Consider the following 26,089-nt stretch of genomic DNA (forward strand, 5'->3'; position numbering starts at 1 on the left):
GCTTCAGCATTTGGAGCTTTGGTCTGTAGTTTGCAGTGGAGCATTTCTTTTAAACTCCAGGCATTCCTGTAGCCAGAGTGGACATGGGCTTCATTCACTCATATGTATTTGGGAAAGTACTTACATGAAGATCACAAATATGCGCAGTGCAGCTATCTAGTTCTGCAAGTTTAATCCGAGCCCCAGAAAGTTTCATTGTGGCCCTATGCAAATGTATTTACATAGGAATGGGTCTTGGGTCCTTTAAAGAAGGCAACAAAGTTGGAAGACTGAGGCCAACAAATAAATGAAAGTTTCTCTAAATCCATTGGATAATAGAGGCAGTGTTAAGGCTAACCACAGTGTTGAACTAAACAGAGGGATTACTCCTGGGTTTTGCATCAGTTGTTTTCTGCCGGGTGGCCTCACTTGTCAAAAAAAAAAAAAAAAAAAAGTTTAACGGGCAAACATTCACATGGCACATTGAGAAAAGAAGTATGCTTAATTCCATCAAAGCTCAGAAATCAGTCATTAATTTATTCTAACCTCCAATTGTTGGTCATTTGTGAAACATCTGGCCTTTAAGTCATAAGAACCTAAACATAAATACAATGTGAGTTCTCCTGAGGATGGAAGCTGGGTGTAGGGGGGTGCCGTACATGTACGTGAGTGTGAGTGCGCCTATGTCTGTGTATTGCAGAGGCTGCAACTGTCACTTAATTTTGGAGACTCTGAAACATATTAAAATGAATCCTTCAGTTAATTTACTCTCAAAATTAGATTATTGTTCATTTGCATCTTGGAAAAGTTCTGCCATTCAAAAGAGTCTCTTTCTTCATGGTGGGTTAACAGTTAGATATTTAGCAATCTTGCAGCTTGCTAGTCAGAAATAGTTTCTAATGAAGTTGAAATTTGAGATAGAAAATATATAAAAGCTTTCAGGAAAGACATACCCTATTTTCCATATGGCTAAGTAATTGTTATGATATTTGTTTTAAAGCTGGACTTAGACACTCCTGACTGCCCTCTAATTTGATATGGCTGGTCCCGGCGATTCTTCTAGAGGAAACTTTCATAGTAGAATGCAGTGAAGGAGATAAATAATTTTGCAGCTATAAGCACATGGCAAAGTATAGAAAAATAATTCGGTTGCCCTTACTGTCGTGCAGATAACAGTCTCCAGGTTATTTGCCTCTGCTGGGAGTTGGAACCCGAGTAAAAAGGACCTGAGTGTTTAAAAGGAGATTTGAAATAAAGGTGGCATCTCAGAGCTGACAAAATTCTGCCTTTTGTTAAGCTTAGAATAATGTCTGCTATTTAATTCTCAGGGTTATGGTGTTGCTCTTAGCTGAGGAGGGAATATAGTTCTTCATGTATAGCTCAAATGTGGCAACACCTCCTTTTATTTCACGTGAGTGAAATGAGAGGCATAGAATGAAATTATAGATTATAAATATGATGGAAAAATTTAGATCTGTCGCTCCACACAGCTATGGGGTTATCTCAGAGCTTTCTGTTTTCAGGCACTTACCTTCTTGTACTTTTTTTTGTTTGTTTTTTAAAGACCTCTTTGGCCTGACCATGTGCTTTTCTTGCTCAGGAGAGGCTGGCTGCAGCTCTCAGTCTGTTTTGATGATAAAGATAATGGTGCCGTCCAAATGCATAGCAAAAAGAAAGAATTTTGAAGGTTTTGTATAAAGCAGCCCTTTCTTTTAATGTTTGTTTATCCTTTCCCCCTTGCTAAGTAAAGAAATCCTGAATCTGCACTTCATTGTGAAATTTAGTGTATTCCGAATCTAGACCATTGTAACTCCTTTCAAGCTGGGTTTTATCGTTTCCTACTAAAAGGATATCTGTGATTTTGGCAGCCTGACACACATTATATTAAAAAAAAAAAATCCAATGAGTAAATTAGGGGTGACTTAATATAGTTCGATTCTTAATATTTCCTTGCCCCTGCCACAGTGTGTCTGGAATTTGGCAAAGGGAATGGGAAGCATGTTTTGTCACTCACATGTTGCGTGGTGCTTGTACGAGCTTGTGTGTATGCCCAACCCACCAACACAATACGTAAAAAGTCACGTTTCAACTTTGTTAAAGCACTCATTTCCGAGGCACTGATGTCCAAAGTATTGGTAGGATAGTGGAGATGAGAGGAGAAAAAAAAAAAAATCTCTTTAAACAGCTTGTGAAATGTAATGTTTGAAATGGTTCTTTGAGAACGTGCAGATTATGGCGTGTGTAGTGACTCTTCCCAGCTCTCTGGGAAATGAGCTGTTGACATTCTTTTGGGTCATCATCTGAGATAGGAGGGCAACCACAAGGATTTAGCAGATAAATTCATCCAAAAAGACCTTTATCCATTTCATTGCGACTTGGAAACGTTCATGTCGAATAGCAGCATTAATGTAGCCCTTTTAGCCCTTCAAAGTGAGCCTTGTGTTTAAAAAAAAAAAACTAAAAAAAAAATCAAATGACCAGAGTAATAACTTCTATAGGTCTTCTAAGAGGTAATTCATTATTTACATAATTCTGGAGCATAAACCCATCTTTCCTTCAAGAGACTCTGAAATAGAACTGGGGATCTTATACAGTGAAAGAGTCTCTTTTGAATTCTAATCAAGTGGATCTGCCTCAAATTCATTTCTAGTTTATTGTAAACAGTGGAATTTAAATTAATTTCTTCTTATCTTGTCTTTTGAAGAAAACTAGCAACATGTTTAAAAGGTTTTATTTTTAAATACAGCTCAGAGTTTATTTTATTTTTGTAGGTTTGGGGTTTTTTTTAACTTTATAAACCAGGTGTCGGGCAGGATGGGCTTTGACAGCCAGATGACAATTACGCATTAGCATAGGTGGTTATGAAATAAATAGGAAAAAAAATTACTTTTTTTTTTTTTTTTTTACTTGAACTCGAATGATACCATATAGGCTGAATGTGCAGGCAAGGTTCCCACAATGCACTGTGAAAACCTAGGCTAACAACCACCCCGCTGCGTTGAAAACCCCAAAAAAAGACAAAAGCACAATGAAATAGAAAGCTTACCACCGGTAGCTTTCAAAACGACAAACTAGGCAAACTATACATCTCCACCACTCCAATTTTGTCAGAATGCTAATGAGCTTGCTCTGATCTTTACTCGGCTTCCCGTGTTTTCTACATCTTCAAGGACCACATGGCGCTAGCAAAATAAAGACAACTAAATGAGAATTTCGAATGCTTTTTGTGTTGGGACCTGGTGCCTTTCAGTTGACGCACTCGTTGAATATTCTCAACTTAAAAGCGTACAACAGGGGGCTGGGTATGAACTTTTTAGCAGGGGGAAATTTGTACAAAAGTAAATGAGTGTGATGAGGAAAATATGAGAAAAATTTCTGATTAATTTCCGCTCTATAATATCAATGACACCTTCAGCCCCTCTCATACTCCTCTAACAAGAGATGCTGATAAAAGATGAATGATTCTGTGTTGTTCACAGTGAATGTTTAGTGGTTTTTTAATAGCGGCATTCTACATAAAAGGCACCAGGAAGTACTCCGCATTAGCAGTTGAGATCACTAGTTAATAGGATGATGTCTTTTAGCTTTTGTCACAAGATTATTAGAAAGGATGGGTTTCTGTTCTCATCCCCGACATACTTTAGAGTGCTTATTGAGTACAAGTGCTAAAATACAGGTTTCTCAGTATTGTTTCTCATGCAAAGTAAAAGCCCTTTTAATGCAACACCTTTTACTTTTTTTTTTTTTTACCAGGTGATTTTTGTCATTGATCTCTTATCTGCCCCCTTTAGCTGTATTAATCACTTGGAGTGGTCTGCTTCTCAGTGGGGGCTTGATGATGTATATGTGTATAGATTCACTATCAAAAATAAATCCCTTATATGCTCTGCACCTTCACAACCCTGATTATCGAGCTGTATTTACCAGCCTGTATTATACCATCTTGAATGCTCCTTACTGGAGTCATCCAGTCTGCAATAGAAATCCACGCTAGAGGAGGGAGGGGTGAGCTAGGAGGGAACATCCTATTCCCTAAGCCAAATTTCATCTTTTAAAAACAATTGAATTCACAATTCTCTTTGGAATTCCCAAAAGTAAATGCAGATTTGTATTCACCAGTGTCAGGGCTCAGGGAGGAAAATGATGAATGTTTAGTTTTGCCTGAGAGATGAATTTAAAAATTGGTTTTGTTACCTCTTCAAGCTTGCAAAGCAGACAGTATGAAAAATATCTATGCATGTGCATAAGGAGAAAAAAAAAATCATGGTCTTTTCATATTCTCATATCTTGCCTAAATGAGAAAGAATTAATTAATACCACCATAAGTTTTATAGCAGTTTGTCAGTCTTGCTTTCCTGCACTGTTGTTTTGCTTAGCTCAGCATGATTAATCTCAGGTGAACCAAAAAATTGCCAAACAACAAGATGGTAGTGAGTTGTCCGGCCATGTTGTGAAAGACAAAGATGCACATGCCAAAGCAGAGTAGGAGGAAGGACAGTATAACAACAGCCTTTCTGTCAAGATAGAAAATTTTGAAGTATCGCTGAAAACAACATCTTTGCCACTTAGCTTTTTACATTGAGCATAAAAAGTGAGTGAAAGCATTTAAAAAAAAATTCTGGATACGTGAATGATACATATACGACATGGTTTGAGTCTCTGCTGGTAGTAGTTTGTGGACATTCCCTATGGATATAGCCAGCGATTAGGAGGCTGGGAGGATATTACTGATAGCAATTTGCGTTGGGCAGAAGGAAAGGTTTTTGACATGAGTAAAAGAGTTAGTGATTTTTACTATAACATGATAACAGTTCACAAAACTATGCATTGGTAGTTACTGCTGGTTTTGGAAGCAAAGCAATATTATAAAGCATTTGATAAGGTGCTTCTCTCTCCAGTGTGCAGGAACATTAACTTGCTGCCAGGTTTATGGTAATGGGAGTTTTGACAACCACCAAAAAACCCTGGGTGAAAAAAGTGCAGTGACACTATGATCAAGGTCTCATTTACAGTATGGTAACTGTGCTTCCCTGTTGCATCCAAGTGTGACTTGACTGACCTGAAGCCCACAGAGCTCTGCACAGATGCCTGCTTGGACATGCATTGCAAAGCCGTTCATGAAAATTTGTTAATGCAAATAAACTGGCACGCTGGTAAGCTGAGTTTCTGACAGGAGTCTTCAGGGTCCAGATCACAAACACATACACAAATTTCTGCCCAAGTATGCATTTTGTAGTTGCCAGAATCACACATTTTATGAGCGATTGAGAACTTCTGGAGTTCCCGAGGCTTGTCAGCCTCTCTTCAGTTTCCCTTCTGTGATGTTGCCTCCAGTCTCTTACTGGCAAACGCTTTCCAATCTCCATCTCTTACCATTAGCAGTTCCTGCAAAGCAGTCTTGACTTGCTTTTGGTAAAGGAAGACCGTCTGGAAGTATTTATCCAAATACACAGAGTTTCTACATCTCAGAAGCTTCCACAAAACAAGGTTCATGGCTCTGACCCTTAAATTCACATCTCTTCAGTCTTAGGTCTGTGGGTTGGTAGGCAAAAGTTCACAGGAAATGACCTTTCCAAGACCAAACGTGGGCAGGGTGCATGTTCAGCCTTCCCAGGCCAAGTTCATTAAATCATTAAAGCAGCTCAGCAGCAGCAATGACTGTATTTATTTTTTTCCTCAAAGTAACCCAGAATTGCCATTGGCTGCAAGGACTGAGCGATAAGTCAGCCTCCTCTCCATGCACTTCCCTGGCTTTTGTAGCCTCATCATTGCCTTGAAAGAACCTGTCAACAGGTTGAAGCCAGCTTGAGGAAGAGAGCCCAAGCACAGCACTGCCCACATAGCAGGAGACTACTCTGGGAGAGCCCTAGGCACTATGAATAGACTTGCAAGCCTTCCAAAAGTCTTACAAGACCCAACAGACACTTGCTTCTTTTAACTGATTTCCATCTTTCTTTGTGGTATTGCAGTATAAATGCTCTTTCATGTGGTAGGCATAGCCTTTGGCTTTGTGCCTGGAAGTTGGCTTTCTCTACAATCAGTGTCTGCCTGTAAAGAGAAGGCGAGGAGAAAGGCACTTTGGTCACCCCGAGGCTCCTGGCCCACAATGCCACTGCAGTCTGCAAAGAGCACTGTTATTTTTTCTCGGTTTTCTCCCATTTACCACCAAAAGCATCTTTTCTGTCAAAACTGGAAACTGTAGGGCCCTGGGACACCTCAACCTACCTGAACTCAACCAGTCAGCCCTGGGAAGCCTTGGATCCCAGAAGTACAAACCCACCAACTATCAGTAAGAGTAGACATTTTCATTGACACGGATACAAGGTCACAATCATTGCAAACTATCATCTTACTTCAGGCAGTTGCCTGGGTTAAATTCAGGCCTGTCCATTAAAGAAGTAATTTTATAGTGTTCACCACCCTTTTCCAGCTCCAGGTGAATGTGTTTTAAAGGAAGGCAACATTTGGTAGAAATGGAATAAGACGCTGCCTAGTAGAGCGCACTCCAACAACTCTTAGGTAAATAGCCTCTCACTTCAGAATCTTACCCAGTCATAACTTATCAAGTAAACAGGTAATAAACTGATCTAAGGAGTTGTTATGAGCCATAGAGAACTTACTGTCATTCATAACATAGCATCCAACTCGTCAACCTGCAAAGGAAATAATTTGTCTGCCCAGACCATCATCCCTTTCTTCGTGGATTTCCAAGCATGATCTACCATTTTTTCCATAGTTTCAAAAGCTTGAGTGTATCAGTTAATGATGCATGTTTTCCTGTGCCGCAAGCAAAGGCCTCATGTATATTTTTCCCAAGCCTTTGCATCTTCTGAAGTTGTGCTATGTGAGAAAATTTGGGTACAGAGAATACCAGAGGGTGATAAAGGACAAGCGTTGGTTTTGCTCAGTGGTAGGATCCCCGCAGGCACTGTCCATGAGGCATCACTTTCTTATAGGAATCTCTCCAGATGTTTCAGTTGAATCTCACTTCTTGACTGAACTTAGGGGCACAAAATTTCTTGGTCTGGATTGATGGTACCACATTTAAAATATATTTATAATCTTTATCCATCCCAAGCATTTAGTTTGGCTGATTTTCTGTTATTTTCTAGTGGCCGCTGTGTTGACTCATCACATAGAGAAAATCAGCAGTTTTTCAGGCAATTCATCTTTTGTGGAAGTTTCAATCCTCTGATAATTTTAGACTGCTCAGACTGCAGGCCACAAATGTTTTGTCTTCCTGTGAGTCAGTCCCACTGCAGGTAGAATAAATCCTCGCACACGCCAAGATGTGGTCAGAACCCTAACCTTTTGTTTACACAGCTCTCAAAATTTTAACTAGTCTCTGAATTTTTTATGTTTCAGGAACCAAAGAAATTACAAGTTTCCTGCTTAATATTAAACTAATTTGATGCGTGCTTTTGATAAAGGCATTCCTTTGACGGTGGCTCTGTTTCATTAGGGGTACAGTACTTTTGGGGGCTGAAATAGAGTCAGACAATACACTGCAATGTAACTCTGCCTGGCAGATTCTTGGCAGTCCTTACGTACCTTTATGGGACTCCATTGTGTGGACATCAATGTCTCCTCAACTGCTCTCAGACAGCAAGTTAGTGGCCATGAATTTGCCTTTCTAATATTCCTTAGGTGTTTTCCCATCCAGTTCGGACTCAAAAACTTGTGCTAGGGTTTCATCTGCTAGCTAGCTCTTCTGCAGTGTCATCTAAACAACAGTCCTATCTGCTTATCTCTTGGTGGCTATTCTGGTTCATTTTCAGTGGCTTTTAGTAACTGAGGAGGTCCTCATGCACTGAAAGGAGGAAGTATTCTGGAGGAAAGCTGACATGCAAGGCTTGAAGCTCAAGGCGGAGCAGCCCATCCATTCATGCTGTGGAGTGTCTGTTGTCAGTTGTGTTTTGACACTTACAGTACTTGTAAAAAATATTTTATCCAAAATTCTGAGGTTTCCACTGAAGGTAGCCCTCTGAAAGCAGAGAAGGGGGATTTTTCAAAAAATAGGTCTCTTTTGGGATGCCTCAGTTTCACTCAGTGAAAATTTGCGGATCGCTAGTCATTTAAAAACCTTCACCATAGCTTTCAGTTGCGTTGGAGGCATTTTGCAGTAGGGCTCGTGTAAATCTCCTTTACAAAGAATAGCTGATGTGAATATAGGCTTTTCTGCTTAAGTATTTGTTAAATTCAGTAACTCACATTAAAAACAAGACCTCGTCTGTGCATAAGCTGTTCGCAGTGAGCAAGATGAGAAGACTATTAAAATCAGTGGGAAGTCCGCCGCTGACTTGGAAGCGTTTGAGACCTTCCACCAGCCTTTGTTAGCAACGTGAGGTTGGTCAGCTAAAACACCCAGCGTTGTTTCTTGTCTCTTCCCATGTTTCCTTTCAGTAAAACTGCAGTTGCCACAGTGGATCAGCCTCACAGTCTGGTCCACAACACTCCAGTGGGACAGGTGTGGGTTGAGCCCAGGCAGGGGCAAGAAACTGCGCAGAGGCCGGTTACCGCCTAACCTGGCCCCAGGGAACATTTAATTTAGCCTCTAAAAATTAAAGGTTAGCTCGTGTCCTAAAGCAGGAGGATCGAGTTCCTACGTCCTGTGGTTTTTTGTTTGTTTATTTGAATATTTATTGCTACAGCTTTGCCTTTCCATATTCAACATTCAACCCGGTTTTAATTCTTGCTGAGCTCTTAGTTTCAACATTGCCTCGTGGCAACGAGTTCTACTAGTAAATGATGAGGCTTTGAGGAACGATCATTCTTTTTATCGGTTTTAAACACACCACCTTCAATTTCAGTGAATTTCCCCAGGTTCTTATGAGACAAGATGAGACACATCCTAGAACTATTCTTTATTTGCTATTCATGTTCTCCTTCAGGTAAACAAGCCAATCTGTCCACTTGCTCCTAATACAGAAACTTGTAAAAACTCGTCCCTATGATTGGGTGAATGCAACTTTTTTTTTTAAGCAAGCAAATAAAGACAGTGGGGTATGTTTTTAGAAGACCTTCCTGTTAAATTTGTGGAATTCACTGGCATTTGAACGGCTCTCAGTAGTCACCAAGCTTCTGTCAACTACAAAATAGCCCAGAAAGAGGAGCAGAGCGAAATTGGCCAGTTTTTGTTGTTATTTGCCTTGCTCTAGTTCCCATGCACTGGCATTCTCCTGCTGGCCTCTTCACCCAAGTGTGTTGAGTGAAGAAAGCTTCTTCTATTCTATTTTAAAACTGTGTGTAAACATCAGCAAATGGATGAAGAATGGGCTCTGTCTTAAGTAGGTTGTTTTTCATGTAGTTCTGTTGAGGTAAATGGGGAGACATGGGAAGGTTTCTGTGTTTAACCATGACACCATGGCACACACACTACACACAGTGCAAATAAAATTTGAAAACAATTACTGCTTAAGACGGCATACAGAGTGATTTCTGTAAACCTGTTATTTCTTACCAAACTGAATGGGCTGGTTTTGGATGCTGATGTAAACTCCTTATTATTTATCTTCCATAGGTTGTAATTCATTTTTGCACAACAGCTAAATACATTTACAGTTAAGGATTTTTTAAAAAATATTAATCTATTGTCTTATCTTGACAGATTTACAACAGTATAAAGTGTAGAGGAGTTACTGTGTTCATCCATTTACACTGTAAACTAATCTTGTCTCTGCATGTTGTTGCTTTTTCTTCCTTTTAATTGGTATTCTCAGTGTTTTGTAGCATTTTCTTCTGTGTTTTCTTAGCAATGTACAGGTTTACTGTGTTAATCCATAGTGGGTTTATCTAATGTCTAGCTGCCCAAATGGCTTAAAAATAATGGGTCTAATGGTACATTCATATTGTGGTAGCTGGCTGAGTTTGAAAGCATTTTCAGCAGGAAAGGAAAAAAAAATTGTTCTTTCAAATTGATTCAGAAGAGACATTTGTCAAGATGCTTCTTATTTAAATATTTAACAAATAATTAGCTTACAGTGTAAACAAAAATCCATTTGTAAATCCCGAAGAATATGAAGGAAAATCTATTTGTAAAAGACTGCTGGGAAGCTGTACAACATTAAAATAATCTAGTTGCTGATATTGTTCTCAAAAAATGGTAATGTATTTGTTACCATGCTTCTAACTCTTGAGTATTGCCGAAGAAAATTGACTCAAGTTGGTTTCAAATAATGTGGGATGAACCACAGGAGAAAGGAAGGGGGCTTGGGGCTGTGATTCGGGTTTTGGGTTTTGGCTATCATTAAAATGCTTGCTGTCATCATTTTGATTATCACTAGAATTTGTTCCAGGAAGGGACAAAATTGCCAAACTTTACCCTGCAGCCTCTGTTGAATCCTGTGCAGGAGCTATTACAGCTCGGAATCGCGACTCAGAAGCCAGTAGTAGTTTCTCGTATCTGAGGGCAGAATTTAGTGTCCTGTGCTGTTTGAGGCTTGGTGTTGGGCTCGTTCCTAATCACTGAGGAGGGTTCTGGTAGATGTCAAGTGAAGAGAAGAATAGAGCACGCATCCTTCACCACTCAAGCCAGACAATGAAATTAGAAAATGGCACTGGGAGTTGATGTGAGAGAATTCCCTTGGATTCCTAGAGGAAGAATAAAACAAGAATGAATTAATTAAAAGAAAAAAAAAAAAAAAAAGAAAGAGAAGAGAAAAGAAGAGGGGGGGAAAAAGCAGAAAGGAGAGGGGGGGAAAGAAAATAAATTAGAGAAACCCTGCCAGAACCCTCCTCAGGTTAAAGTCTGACATTAAAAACTGTATTGACTTTTCACATAAAGGCGCGTGTACTCACTGTTTCATCTGAGTTTCTGGTTCTGCATTTTTCAAATCTCTTACCAAGCAGTTTGCATGCATATGATGTTTGCAGCACTACCCGCTCTTACTTGAAGACTGTTTTCAGAAGTCATTATTGAACTATAGGATAAAAAGGTATAAGCATAATTACGTGTTAAAGAGAATAAATATGTTCTGCTAGATAGTTAACCAGATGAGGTTAAACAAGATAAGATGAATTCTGGTCTTTTTAGAAAACTGGCAGTCTTCATTTTAAGCTACAATGTAAAGTGCTTTATCCTGAGATTAGGTATTGTGGCAGAAGCTAAAACTGCCTTTTTCCCCTAACCGTGCCAGAATACAACCTCCTTTTCTTTCTGCGCTAACAAGACTGCTTTACCACCACAGCCCACTCTAAGTAATTAAATCAATCCTTTGTACTTACCGTATTCTCCTCTAGTGACGGTACTAGATCTGATTATATGCTTCATGCATATTCAAAGTACAGCACTGACAGCTCTTTAATGAGCTCTTACTTAATCAGTACGAACAATGTTCATCTTGTTCTTTTTTTCCTCATACATTAGAGCTAGGAACAGTTGGGGAAAAAATGAAACATCCAGCATTCATTTGAAAAATATATTGTACTTTGAAAAGTGTCTAAGCTGGAGAAGTTGCATTCTGCCCTTTAAAAGTCTGATGGACAAATTGGATTACTAGTATTGGATTAAATAACAAATGGTTAGAGGAGAAATGAGAAAAGCTCGCTGTGATCACAGGCTTTAATATTTTTTGTTACTTATAAAGCTGAAGGGGTCTTTAACCAGTTATTAAAGTCAGGATTAATTTGTAATGGTCCAACTTACTAGCTTTAAAAGGGTTTTGTTGTTGTTGTTTATCAAAAACAATAGTGTAATGCATGTATTATGGAAAAAATTTAAGTTTAAGATCTGTGAGCTATTTATAGATTTTCAGCATCTTGTACTGGCTTAGATAAGGGGTTTGCATGTGTGGGATCGATTTGTTCTCCAGCATGGGTTTTTTGCTTCATTTAAATAATCTGTACAGCTTGTTGTGGTTTTTTTCCTAAGAACAACACAGACATTTTCCCAATTTGAATTTTCAAGTATTTGTTGCAAGTCAATTAAATACTTGTTTTACACTTGGAAAGTGAAAACAACCACCACCCCCGTAGCAGCAGCGTTTTACAGAGTGAAACTGTGTTGAAGAAAGGGTTTTTCTGAATTTTTTATTTAGAAGTTGTAACTGTGAGTTTAGCTTGCAATATCGCTGCAGTAAGAACACTCAGTTTTTCTTTGTTGAAAGTGTTTCATGTGCATCCTCTCACCAAGGAAAAAAAAAATGAAGTAATGCTCTAATGCTAGTGTATTTGCTGAAGAGTTATTTAAATTTCTTATACATGGGAGTTCATCTTTATTTTGCTTGCTTGGGAAGAATCTGTTTCAAGTCCATGCACAAGAATTTAAAAGCTGACGGTCGACAAATAAAATATCAGCATTGACTACTATTAATATTGCACACATGTGTCATTTCACTGATCAAAAAGGCCTTCACCAGGGTAAAATTGGCCTTTTTCCAAATTGCAAGCTTTTTCTCAGCTTTTTCTTTTTTGCTCTTTCTTCTTTTGTTGCTGCCCGGGGATTTGTGCCTATCGCAGCCGATATCACATGACTGGTGTCAGGGCATCACATGGGTCCAAAGCGAATACAAAAACAGATTTAAAATTCTGTAAAAACAATCAAGACTTTGTTAATTCACTTTTAAACCGGCCTATTCTATGGATATTGCATGTGCTTTGGTGTCAGCATGGATATATTTAAACAGACACCTGTGCAGATCTAACTCGACAGCTCCAAGCTTTACCTAGATCTTTTCTCATTATATGTTGCAACTAACTTTATTTAGGAGGAATGCATTAACAGAAAGAAGATTATATCTTAAGTTTATGTTTTTAACCTGAAATTGCGTGGCACAAAAGTCAAATTCAGAACCACTATTGAGTCAAACACCTTGGAAACATTTATCTCTCCCATTTCTTTTTCGAGGCTTGCAAAATTAAATGCAGTAAGAGCTTGTATTTATAATCTCTGAGCCAGAGATCCCAGACCACCCCAAAACTAACTAATTGATTGAAATGTAACTGTAGCCATGGATGTCTGGTTGTGAGAACTTTGCCACACTGCTGCTAAAAAAAAATCTCATCTCATGCATTACAGAATAGACTAGTCATTTTGCAAAGATAAAAAAAAGAATCCCCTTCTTCTTGCCCTCTCCCCTAAATGAATTCCAACTACTTGATGCATTTCAACAAAAGGTTGCTAATACTGATTATCATCTACTTCTAAAAGCAGACCCTGTTAGATGGACCAATACAGCAGCAAGGCCCTTGATCTGTAACTTAACAGCAAAGTATACTGAACTGCTGAATACTGTTGTAAATGCCGTGGTGTGATATTTTATGCACAAAACTAGAAGTGGAGGTCTTGAGGGAGAGCATTTCTACATGTCAGATTTCTTCTTTCGTTGCTCCATTGTCCAGGAGCTGGACCCTGCTGCTTTTGCTTGGAAAAGGGCTGCAGGGCCATCCCCATTTTGGGATGCTCTGCCCTTCTTGTCTCACTGCTAGCAAATTTTGACCCTAAAAGCACCCTTTCAGGAAGCTTCATCAACCAGGCACTTCGCAGGGTGATAAATGGGTATGGGCAGATGTCTTGCATCAGAAAGAAGATGCTGTAACTTTTTGTTACTATATGGGTCCACCAGTTCCACCCTAAGCTGACCCACTTCCCTGTTCATCTTCTTGAGACCTTCCCTTGCAGGCAGCAGGGTGCACCAGTACCCTGGTGACCATGTGGTTGTCCATGTAGATTTGGGCTTGCACACTTCACTGGGGTGTGAACATGCACGTGGCAAGCACCTACATGCAAGCATTTTAAACACTCATCCAGAAACTGAAAGCTTTTTTGTTTAGAGCAAACCAATATTTTTTCTGGTGTCCTTCCAGCTTCAGGTGCTAGAAATCGCTTCTTTGCAACTAAGGATCCTATGGTTCAAGTTAATAAGATGGCATCCCAAAGTGTGCAGCACTTTGCATCAGAGATTTCAGAACCCTTTACAAACACCAAAGAATTAACGTTCAGAACCGTTGCAGGATCAGTACAGGTGATTATTCCTGTATTGCACATGAGGCACTTAAACTTAGAGATCTGCCCACAGTCTCCCAGTGAAGCAGTACCAAAGCTGGGAAGCGTACAGAAGACCCAGCTCATGCTCCTTTGCCACTATTCCAGGTTTATTCCCGAGATTAATTTTAAGCATATGAAATGTGTGAGTTTCATAATTCACTGAGGACCATACAGTCTTTGCTCTTCAGCTCAACTTGAGAGGTGAGAATGGCAGGTTACCACACAAGCGCAGCCTCCACAAAGGACTTTCTCCTAGTCCCCAAGCTCAGGGAGATGGAATTCGGTTCAGCGGCCCTGCTACGTGGAAAGCCCAGTCAGGAGCCTTCAGGATGCTCATCTGCCTTTCCCCTCGTGTGTCCTGATGGTGCAGGGGTGGTGACGCAGAGTGTTAGAGAGTCTGGTAGAGCATGGTACTGCCTGCAGGTGGGCCATGAAGGGTCCTGATCCTCATCCTGCCTGGGATGAATATGGGCTGGGGAAATACATACATACGCATATGGGGACCCTCAGGCACCTGGATCCCAAGATTATTTGTACTTGTGCAGATGCTCCCTTTGATTGCAAGTTGCGGAGAGGAGCAGCTCTTTCCAGCTTATCATCTGAAAGAGTGGCCATAAACACAGAAGCTGAGCAGCTACCCTCACCTTGGCCAAGGGTTCAGGATTGCCATCTCCTCTGCAGCTACTTTGATCCCTACCACATCATCCTGACTGTGCTGGGTTTGCATGGGTGGAGTGGATCTTGCCCACAGAGATTGTGGTTGTGTTTGGTGATGATCAGACATCTTTTATCAGTAAGGTTTTTTAGATTGGGAGCATTGCAATATTGTAATTCATTTGTAAGAATTTAAAAGATACAGTCCTTTTTAAAAGGTGTTAATTTAGGTCAGGGTGACAGCATGATAAAGAACACTAAAATGTATGCTGAAGAATGGCTGCTTTCAAAGATTTATTTATGAAGCAGGCAGGACTTGTAGTCCTATGATATATTTACTATTTGTGAATTCGCCTTGTCGTGCTCAGTGATATTGGAGACTGATACTCCAAAACCTGACATGAAATATGTAGCTCAGTTTGTGAAATGCTGCAATAAGTAATGAAGTTCTTTCGATTGCAGGAAGAAACACAGAAGAAGAAGAAGCTATGATGCAGGAATGGTTCATGCTGGTTAATAAGAAGAATGCCTTAATAAGAAGAATGAATCAGCTTTCTCTTCTGTAAGTACAGATGAACATATGTATTTACAAAAGGATGATTTTTCAGAATATTTACCCTTCAGATAGATGCAAAAAAATTTTTACTCTCTTCCCATTAGGCTTCAAAAATAACCCCTGAAAAGTGAGTAGTGTGGATGTGTTACACATCGAGTAACTTGTTTTTCTCATGTTTCAGACTCGAAAATGAGAAGCATGCAATGACACAAGATTAGCCAGAGCTGTGAAAAACGAAATTAAAGAAATATTAAGCACTGTTATGTTTTCGAAGAACCAACAGTAGAATAAAATTACGTTTTAGAAATGCACAAATAGATTTGGATTGTGTCTCAGATGAGTCAGGTGGAGTCTGTTCAGAGAGAGAGTAAATTTAAGTTGCTACCTGCTTTGTATAAATCCTCAATCCCATTGCTAGTTCAGGAGCACCAGGCTGCTGAAGGGATATTGGTAAATCAGTCACAGTGCAGTGATACCACCAATACTGCAAAGTAAGAACTAATGAACTTTTTTCAGGAGGGAGGGAGAAGATGCTGCTTGTTTTCAGAGGCGTTCTGTGCCCTGAGTGCTTCTTTCAGTGGGATGATATTTCTTTCCGTAATGCCACCTAGTGTAGATGCCTGCATACTTCCCTGGGAAGAGCCTCTGCTCACCTATTTCATACTGGGTCTGAACTTGACAGAGGATTCTACCTTCAAAATATTAAGCTTTCTAATCCCTTGTCTAATTTTTATTGTTCATTCGGGCAGAATGTATATACAGTAATACTTCCAGTGTTATATTATCTCAGTGAATAGGTTGATGCTGGAATTTGTTCCTTACATCCAGGGGAATATTTTATACTTGGGACATTCCACAACAGCCGCTCCGAAGGTGAATATGAAATAGTTGCATCCTGTAGCACAGTGGAGTTAAACTGACGGAATTAAAGCCAACATTACACAAAAAGAAAAGCCCCTGTTACTGAATAGGCCACCTGAGCCAGGTTTTAAGTTTGTGTATCATTTGTTTGGAGTAGCTTAAAGTTAAAGAGAAAAGTCAGTTGCGAGTCCTAAAATCAATGTAAGTTAAAGGTGCTTTTAAGTGTTTAATGATTTAGTAATTAACATATTGATGAACATTTGCAACTTGCCTAGGGAAAAAGAACATGACCTAGAAAGGCGCTACGAGCTGCTGAACCGGGAGCTAAGAGCAATGCTTGCCATTGAAGGTAAGAGCAATGCTGGGTGCTGAGGGGGGGAAATGCTCACTGCTGAAGGTGGCTGCCTGAAAGTACCAAGTGTGGAGGCTTCTCTGAAGCCCGTCAATAACGCTGATATTTACATCACTTCGAGCAATAGCACACAGCAAATATGCTGAGTCTGCAATCCCGTTCTTAAGTTTTATTTGGGAGGGAAAAAAAATGAAAGTCCAAGATAAGGGACAAAGAAGTATGGTCTCATTGGAATAAACTTTGGAAACAAAGTGATGAAGAGGTATCAAGTATGTGTCCAGGGTTTAATATTTTTGTGTTGTAGTAATGCTCTCTTGTCTCTCTTATGGCTTTGCGCTCCTTTTGGTGCTGCAGGAAAAAGGAAGGGGTGACCCACAGAAGGGACCCTCCTTCCTTTTAATGTTTCAGACCTGTTTCACAACAGTATCTCACTGGGGGAAAAAAAAAGTCTTACTGGTTTTGGTGGTAAAACACTATGTTTGTCAAGTAAATATTTCATCACAAGCACCACCAGGATTAGTGCAATCCTTTGCACAAATTTTCTGTTTTCTCTGCAACTCTCCCCAGTTTAGTCACCTTACCTGAATGAAGGTAACACTCAGGGGAAGATTGACACGGGATAAATGAAACAATTGCATCCTTTCCATAGGGCTTTCCAGTGAATTGTACAATAATCCTGGGGATGATTCATAATAAAAAATAAACATCCAGATAGCTTAAACCATTGCTTGCATTATTTTCTTATTTAAATATCTTAAGTGTTTTCTAATGCTGCCCCGCTTATACCTCTCAGTCACAAATGCTGCCTTATAGTTCAAAGATGTTTGCTTTAAAGTTAATCCTTTGGGCTCTGTAAAATGGACCTTTTGTCTAATCAATGCAAATTGATTTTGCTATTCCGTATTGACCTCTCAACCCTTTGACTGTCCATGGTAATTTCTTTCTTCACCTGATAAGGTACCTGATCCATAATAAATCAATTCTAATTAGTTTGGAGACTTCACTGGGAGCATAAGTTTGTTGGAAAAAAGCAGCAGGTTTCAGGTGGCTTTTTCATATCTTTCCATCTGTGGTTATATTTTTTGCATAAGACTATGTTCACTGTATTCTTGGGTAATCTTGAGTCATAAATATATACATTGCTTTCTGCAGAGACAACCCAGATTAATTTGGAATCACACTGATGAAATGTTTGAAACATAAAATAATCTAAAACTAGAGAGGAGCTAAGAGATACTGTATTTAAATACAAAATTTCAATGTTTAATTGCCTTATAAATATATACTTCCTTGAAATGTCCCAGCAGCAGCCTTTGAATGTCTGGGAGTCTGTGCCATTCACACATTGTCTTGAACAAAAATCTGTCTTTTTTTTTAATTTCTTTTTGTAAGTTCAGAGAGGGATGCCCAAACTCCAAAAAATCATCTTTTTTCCTTCTCTCTCCCTTTCTCCTTCTTTTTTTTTTTTTAAATTGCTACTGGTGACACAGTGAACAGAGGTTTAGGAAGCAAACATAAGTGGTGTAGAATTTTAGTTATTTTTTAATTTTTTTTAATTTTTTTTTATATATATTCAACAAAGTCCTCATTTTGCATTTTAGCTCTCAATAAGATTATTAGTCTTCTAGAACTTTTAACACCTACCTAAAGAACATATTAAAGGCGAAAACTCTTCCAAGAAAATGGCTGTGAAAACTCAAAACACACATTTGTGACATCTTGCCTCTCAATGTGTGTGTGTCAGTGCTGTATTGCTTTCTGTGTTCAAAAGATGCAAAGATACACTTTTTGGGAAGCACTGGTAAAACCACGCCATTTATAATACGATTTCCCTGAAGAAGCACGGGCTGCCTGAACAGCCCAGCACTGTCAGCTCCGAGGCCATTTAGCCGATTGCTAATGAGTGCTTGTGTTCCCCGAAAGAGTTGAAAAGACAGATCTCACTTTTGGCAGCACCAATTCCAAACCTGAAGGTATGGGCAGGAAGAAAAATAAATACACATATATATGTATGTGTATATCTAACAGAATGGGATCGGTTTGTTTGTCTAAAAGAAAGGTAGAATGCACCAACCCAAACTGGAACTTTAAAAAGTCTTTGAAAGGTGGTAATTACTGTTTTGGTAAATTGCTCTAACTCTCGCACGCGTGACTATACTGTTTAAAAATCTGTCAAGCAATTTACTTAGCTAGTTGCTGACGAGGAAAAAAAAAAAAAAAGAGAGAGCCTTGCGGAAGGTAGGAGCCTGCTGATGGCAGATAAAGGCGGTTCTTGCCGTGCCTGCATGGGCAGCGTGCGGGCAGCGCTGGCGGCCGGAGGTGCTGCCCGTCAGGATGTTCAGTGATGTGGAGAGAGTGTCCCCTTCTCCAGCTGCTAACATGGAGGCACAGGCAGCTGAATAGCCTTTTGGAGGGTTACGGCACTTCACGAGGAACACATGAATGACCGAGGGTGGTAAAAAAAAGGCAAATTCCCCCCCCCTCCCCCATTTAGCCGTAGAGATAAGAAAGAGAGAGTTAACGCGCTGCCTTCTCCCAGCTACAAAGTGTTCCCCTCGGACTGTTCTGACCGAGAAAGGCCGGAACTCCCTGCCTAACAGGCCAAAGAAAATGCAGGTAACGGGGTCTGTTTTAACCTCTGCACCTTCCCAGGCATCCCGTCCGGCTGTTTGGAGCTGGCTGCTCGTGTACACAAGGTGCTGCATTTCAGAGACTGGTTTTTACTGCGTCTGTAGCCGAGTGCCGGGATGGCTCACTTTCAGCTACCTTTCCTCTCACTCCTTTCTTTTTTTTCTTTTCAGTCGAGTTTTAATGCCTCCTTAGAAAAGATAAGTTCGTTTTTGCACACCTTGGGGTGGTGTGTTCATTTTCTGCCCAAGAAATGGATCTTCTTTTGGATTTTGTACATCTTGATTTATTCTTGGCTTATAGTTTGAAGTGGGTGCTCTTCTAAAAGGATTTATGCATAGGTTCACTATTTTTGTAGTTATGGTTTATATGATAAGCTTTTTATATTTAAAATCAATATGTAATCCTGTGGAGGAGCTTATCCTCTAAAACCCCATTTGTAAATCTATTTTAGCTTTGTTACACCGCGCAGCCACAGTATTCCATAGATTGATTAGGTTCAGCAGCAGAATCCTATCAAATGGCCTGCTCTGATGATGATGCAAACTCTTTCAGGATTGCTAGTTGACTGGAACTAAAGATAAGACCTGACTGCAATCCCCCAATGTGCTCTTTACAAAACTAGTGTTAATTTTCATCAAAGTGCCGGGCTTATTTATTATAGTGGCAAGGTTGAAGGTTTTACTACGAGAACTTTCGACCATTTCTATTAAAGCATTTCTATGGGACGTCTGTTTGCTCAAAGTAATTATCAGTTTAAGCAGTGGGGGAAAAAGAAAGACAATATGAAGTCAATGAAGATGAATAATTGAAAACATTTCTACTTCCATGTGAATTTAGCAAACTCTGTCATTTTAAACTGCCCATCGCAAGTGGTGGCATGGGGGCTTTAGCTTTCAACACTTTTAGCTCATATACAGCCTCAGAGCTTAATCCTATTTTTGTGCAGAGTGTAGCTTTTATAACAGTATTATTCTGAAATCTTCAAATTAATCACAGCCCATATTGTAGCTTCCCAGAGCTGCAGTCAGCCTGGGTAACTGTATGTGACAGGTGTTATAGGTAATCCTGGCTTAAAAGGCACAACAGGTAGGAATCAAACTTAAACACAGTTGCTTTTTTAAACATAGGGATGCTTCCCAAAACTGCTGTCCAGCAGTATTTTGTTGGATAAAACAAAATTGCAAGGTAGTCACCTATAAACTGTTATTTAAATACTTTGAGCCAGTTCCCCTTTTAACCAATTGCTGCTTGACTCTTATTTATTTTGTGGAGAGGAAAGGCAGAATCCTTTTCTAGAAATCGAAGTAAAACTGCAAGGGAATAATTTCTGCCAGCAAGTTTTCCCATGGTGTATTTCAAACATTAATAATAAGCAAATGCAGAAAAAAAACCAAACAAAACCCAAAACAAATAAACAAATTTGTTCCATGAAGTCCTAATAGGACATTATTTACTACACAGGGCAAGAAAAACTGTATCACTTAGGAAGGGACTTAACAGAGAAAGATGGTACTGAAGGACTGAGCAAAATCTATACTGAAATATTCTGATTAAAATTTGCTTTTTCAAAGACTGAAATTGCTGCTTAAACTGGAGAACAAGGAGATGAAGAAAGAAAAAAGGCTTTAAAAATATTTAGTGAAATTCATCAAAATGGAAAAAAAAAATTAAATCAAGTCCAGGTAGAGATAATTTCAAGTCCCTTTTCGTCCAGAGCTTCATGTGCCCAGAGGTGCTGGGGAGCCTGAGTGTCAGCACAGTTCCCAGCTGGAGCGGGGGGAAAGTTAACCTGAAAGTTTGGGGCCACGTGTGGGGGGAAGCAAACACCCCTGAAAGTCTCTGCTGTGTCTCTCTCCTTCTTTTCTGTCCGGTTCGCTGCCGTGGCCCTTTTCAGGCTGGTTTTGTCATGCTGAGCTCGCACTGCGCGTGCAGAGGCATTATTTGTGGGGTAAAACCCTTCAGTTTGGGGAAGCTCTGACTTGTAGAGTGGCAGGGCACTGTGTTCTAAACAGGTTGAACTGAAGGAGCCTTACCCAAAAGGAGCAAAAGGGGAAGCAGCAGTGGAAATCGAGAGACTGCCCCAAAAAGTAGCACTTAAAAGGCCAAATTAAAGCAGCTTTGTGGCAGAAATGGCTTGGATTACCAGTAATTTTGGCTGCTAGCTCCACTTCTAATCTGTGTACACCTGGAAAATTATTTCCTTGGCAACGGCGGAGGGGGAAGGGACACTTTTAAAAAAGAAAACGAGGAAGGAAAAGAAGGAGAAACAGGAAAAGAAGGAGAAAAAGGAGGAAAAAAAAATATAAAAACTCCTGGGAAGTTTCGGCAGTGCCCTGCCAGGCCTGTGCTCCGGGAAGGGCTCAAGTGCCACCGCACCGACTCCCTCCCTGCTCTCAGGACGCGGCCGTGCGCGTTGGCTGCTCGCAGTGTGCCCGCACACACACGTGTCGCCGTGGGTTTTCCTGCGGGCGTGTGGACCCGCGATTCACTCGTGGGCCCGTGTGCGAGGGCGCGATAAAAGCGGCTACACATTCCTGCCTTTCTGCCGCTCTTCCAACCTTTATTGCATGATGATGCATCTAATTTTTAATTTGTAAATACAAGGCTGAAATTCCCTCTAGCACCACTTGCTTTCATAAAGCTTCTGAGCAGTTTGCTGTCTTGAATAAATTTGGCTTTGGAGGGGGGTCAGGGGGATTTGAACCACCGCATTCTTGCGGGGTTTGTGAAGATTCACATGGTAACCGGTGGGGAGCATTGTTCGGGTTATCTGAATAAGCACCAGCCATGTGAGTTTTAACATGATCGCCCAGGGCAATGGAGAGCGCGGGGGGGTGGGGGAGAAAGCCAAAAGGACTGCACCCTCTCTCCCGTTCGCGATGGGGAAGCGCGGCCGGGAAGGAGGAGGACACCGCCGGGCCGGTGGCGATGGCTTCTCCCGGTGCTTTTTTTTTTTTTTTTTTGGAGCCGGTGTCCTCTTTCCCTCCCGCTCCTCATTTGTCCTGCTATCTCCCTCATAATCTACTGCTCCTTCTTTTCATTGTTTACCTTCTTAATGAGGGAGGCGGAGAAGGCTGGGGCTTGACTGACAGCGACAAGCCCTCGCGGTCTGGCTGGAGAGCCGGAGGCTGCGGGCGGCCCCGGGGGGCTGCAGCGGGCCGGGCCGGGCCGGGCTCCGACGGGCCGCGGCCAGAGGGAATCCCTTTGGGAATAGCGAGGCGGCCCGCCTGCCGCTGGCTGCCAGCGCCGGAGGTGGAGGAGAGCCCTGCGATATTCTGTAGCAAGTGTATTTTTACTTCAAAGTGGAAAATGCTAATTAAGCGATACCTGCCTTTAAAGTTACTGCGGAGCATATGGTGCGCAGTGTGAGATTCCTCCAGCCGCTGAGAGCGGGCGAGGAGTGAGCAGGGAAAGGAGCCGGGCTGCGGGGAAGCGGGCAATTCCTCCGGGAGGGGCGTCTCGGTAATGTCGATTACACAGGCAAAACAAAACAAACAAACCAAAATAAACAAAAAAGAAAATTCACACTAAAAGAAATCAAAAAAAAAAAAAGAGGGGAAAAAAGGGGAAAAAAAAAAAGAAACACCCAAACGACCCTGAAGTAGCTGCTGAGCTCCCCCAAGCCAAGGTGGGCGAAACGCCACCGGGCTGCGCTTGTACCCGCAGTAGCCTGTTTGGGGAAAGGGCCCCGGGCCGGGCCGGGCTGTCCCGAGCTGGGCCGGGCCGGGCTGTCCCGAGCTGGGCCGGGCCGGGCTGTCCCGAGCTGGGCCGGGCCGGGTGCGGGCTCCCCGCCGCAGCGGCCGCGGGCTCGGCGTGGTTGGGCTGTGCTGGGCGGTGGCGGCCGCGGCTCTCACCGCTGCTCTTGTTCTGGTTCTCCCGCAGATTGGCAGAAGACCGAGGCGCAGAAGAGGCGAGAGCAGCTTTTGCTGGACGAACTCGTTATTCTCGTTAACAAACGGGACGCGCTGGTCAGGGACCTGGACGCGCAGGAGAAGCAGTGAGTCGGGCGAAGGGGAGGGGGGGGGTCCCCGCCGAGCCGCCGCGGTCCCCACGGAAAGTTTGTTCCAAGTCCGCGGGCGCCGTGGCCGTGGGGGAACTCGGAGGCGAGCGGGGCCGGCGCCCATCCCACGCAGCCCCTCACCGCGCCTCCCGCCGCCTCTTTCCGCAGGGCCGAGGAAGAGGACGAGCATTTGGAGAGGACCCTCGAGCAAAACAAAGGCAAGATGGCCAAGAAGGAAGAGAAATGCGTTCTCCAGTGAGCGGCCTTCCCGCGGCGGCGGCGAAATCGCAGCGCGTCTTTCTTACGTTTTTAACATGCCGACATGAGACTGGGGAAAAAAAGAAAAGAATGTTTTGAAAAAAAAAATTAAACTTTTTTCCATTTTCTTAGGCCAGATCTAGGCTGTGCCGGGCCCCACTCCATTGTTTTTTGTTTTCCATTCGAGCGAACTCGCGTTGTCCCATGATTTCCGTGTGGGCTCAGCTCTCCTGTCGAAAGCGTTGGAAATGGAATCGCCGAGACCCCTGGCGTGCGGGCGATGCCGGAGATGGGCGGAAGGAGGAGAAGAAATAGTCTGTCCTGGTTTCTGTAGCTGGAGGAGGGCTGAGTTTTGAAATAAAAATGTTTTTGTCGTAATAGGATTAGAGAGGGGGATATAGGAGAAAAAAAAATCATTGGGAATGGTTTCATCTAGTCCTGCCATATGTAATACTTAATAAGCTACCTACATTTTATAGTTAGGTCAGATCCACCCCAGTTATTATTAAAAATGTGCTGTATTTACCAGTGGTTTATATCATCAGTTTTACATCTCCCGGGGAGTAGAGCCGAGCTGCTCTGGTTTACTCGGGGGGCTTCTCCCCCAGAGCTGGCACAAAACCCTGGGAGCGGCTGCAAGCGGAGCGGGGCAGCCCGGGGGCAGAGACCGGCCCGGCCCGGGGCAGCGCGACACTTTCCACCCGCGTCCCCCCGCGGGCCGGACCGCGCTGCCCGCTCCGCGTTATTTATTGCGCCCGGCCGCGTCCCCCACCCCGCCCCGTCCGTGTGCCCCCAAGCGTGTCCCGCGCTCGCATCGTCCCTTCGTGGAGCTCGTCTCTTTTATTTATTACAACACCGAATCATATATAAAGTTTTCAATAAAACCCGAATCTTTCTTACCGTAACTGCCGCTTTCCTCTTTACCTGGGAAACTCCATCCCTCCCGCCCTCAGTGGGCCGGGGAGGGGACGCGGGGGGCGGGAAGGGACCGTTCCCGGGGGTGGGGGGGCAGCGGGGCTCCGTATCCCGGGCCCCCTCGGCCGCCGGCGCTTCGCCAGCGCAACGAAACCCACCAGACGGAAAAGTTTTTCGTTTGATTTTAATAAAACGAAACTCGGGGAAGGGGAGGTAAAACTTTTCCCCGCGGGGCCGATGTCGCCCGCCGGCGGCGTGGGGGGTGCGGGGCCAAAGCCTCGCTGCGGCTCCGGGCGCGTAAGGAGCGCATCCGCGGAGAGCGGAGCGGGCAGAGGGGAGCCTGAACCACGCGGGGTCGCGGCTGCCGTCCCGGGAGGGACCCCAGCATCGCCGGTGGTCCCAGGTACAACTGCGACCCGCGGCCCGCTCCCCGCTGCGCCCTCCCGCTCCCACCAAAAAAATTTCCCCGTGGAGGAGGGAAGAGTCCGGTTTTGCGCCAGCAGCCGCCGGTGCCGCGGGCTCTGTGCCGGCCCGGGGGACTGGGAGCTGCCCCGGATCCCTCAGGTGGATTTGGTCCTGTGCGAAGTTTGGGAAGATGCGCGGAGCACCCTGGCGCCGAGGTTGCTGGGGCAGCGGGCTCCGCCGTTCTCCTCTGCCCCCCTCCCGCAGAAATACAGGGGCTGGGAACGGGAGGAAACACGCTCCGAGAGCTCCGCGGCTGCGGAGCTCAGCGGAGGCTCGGGAGGGGAGGCAGCGGCAAAGCCCGCGGCTCTCCCTGCCCGGCCGGCCACCGGGAACTGCTGAGCCCCAAAGCAGGGGGCTGCCCCTGGGGGCGACGGGGGCCGTGGGCGGGCGTCCTCCCCTCCTCGGGGGGCCGGTGCTTGCCTGGCTTTTGATGCGAAAAAAGTAACTCAGTCCCTGGGTTGAGGGGTAAATAAGTGTGTGTGTGTTTCCCCCGTCTTTCGCCCCCAGCCCGGCAAACCGATCGCAGAAGGCCCCCCCGCCCTGCAGCCGGCCCAAGCTGCCCTTGCCCTTCTCCGCAGCCGGGGCCGAGGGTCGCGTCGCACAGCCCAGCCCAGCCCAGCCCAGCCCCCTGCCCACCCGCCGCTCCCGCCCCGCCGCCGACCTTACCTGGGCGCACCGGGGAGGGCGCCGGCTCCGTCCGGCGGAGGGAAGGGGGGGGTCAGAGTCGCCAGGACCATCACCTCGGGGGGGCGGCGAGCTCCGCGCCCACCCTTCCCGCAGCCCCCGGCCGAGCCTGCGGGGAGGCGTCCGCAGTTGGGGATTGGGCAACCGCGGGAGTTGCGGGGGACTTTGGGGGGGGCATAGATACCCCCTGGTGTGCGTGGGGGGGGAAGTGAGGGGCAGCCGCCGGGGGTGCCTGCTGTCCGCCAGGACAGGAACTGCCCCGGCGGAGCGAAGGGATGGTAAGGTGGCGGGGGCGGGAGGGGGAAGCGCAGCCCGGGCCGGGAACTGCCCCGGCAGGACCGGGGCAAAACGGGGAAGAGGGGCTGGAAGGGGGAGAACTGCCCCCGCAAAGTCTTCCTCCTCCCTCCTCCTCCCTTTGCTTTTTTGTGAATGGGCCGCGGCGCCTTTGTTGAGGGGAGAAGTGCCCGTGTCGCTGACTTTTGCGGGCGAGCAGAGGAGCTTGCTAACCTCCTTCTCTCTACTCATCGGCTCATCGGCTCCCTCCCGCCCGGCTTAGACGGTTCCCTCCTCGCACAGGAAAAAGATTTGAAAAGAAGGGAAAACCCCCCCAACGACAACAAAATAAAATGGGGTGTAGGGAAGTCTTCCTCCCGGGAGACCGCGCTCCGATCGGGGCCGGCGGGCAGCGCCTTTGAACATTAGCTCGCTTTCAGCTCCACTGCAATTAGAGGGAGTTGATTTGGGGAGACC

General features: G+C 43.8%; 1 protein-coding gene across 13 annotated transcripts in view; it reads left to right on the forward strand.

Annotated features, from left to right (window-relative positions):
* The window catches only part of EHBP1 (EH domain binding protein 1), a 213,110-nt gene extending 188,930 nt beyond the window's left edge, over nucleotides 1-24,180 (forward strand). For 12 of the 13 annotated variants that reach the window (XM_017818883.1, XM_017818885.1, XM_017818886.1 and 9 more), the window contains 4 exons: nucleotides 15,080-15,179; nucleotides 16,310-16,383; nucleotides 22,900-23,014; nucleotides 23,186-24,180. In XM_017818883.1, coding sequence (XP_017674372.1) covers nucleotides 15,080-15,179; nucleotides 16,310-16,383; nucleotides 22,900-23,014; nucleotides 23,186-23,276 — 380 coding nt within the window. In that variant the 3' untranslated portion in view covers nucleotides 23,277-24,180. Of the gene's footprint in view, nucleotides 1-15,079; nucleotides 15,180-15,354; nucleotides 15,518-16,309; nucleotides 16,384-22,899; nucleotides 23,015-23,185 lie in introns of those variants that run through there. The other variant, XM_017818893.1, reaches the window with a different exon arrangement.
* Nucleotides 24,181-26,089: the final 1,909 nt, after the last annotated feature.

The sequence above is a fragment of the Lepidothrix coronata genome, unplaced genomic scaffold, assembly GCF_001604755.1.
Source record: "Lepidothrix coronata isolate B3197 unplaced genomic scaffold, Lepidothrix_coronata-1.0 Scaffold71, whole genome shotgun sequence".
In the NCBI taxonomy this organism is placed as follows: domain Eukaryota; kingdom Metazoa; phylum Chordata; class Aves; order Passeriformes; family Pipridae; genus Lepidothrix; species Lepidothrix coronata.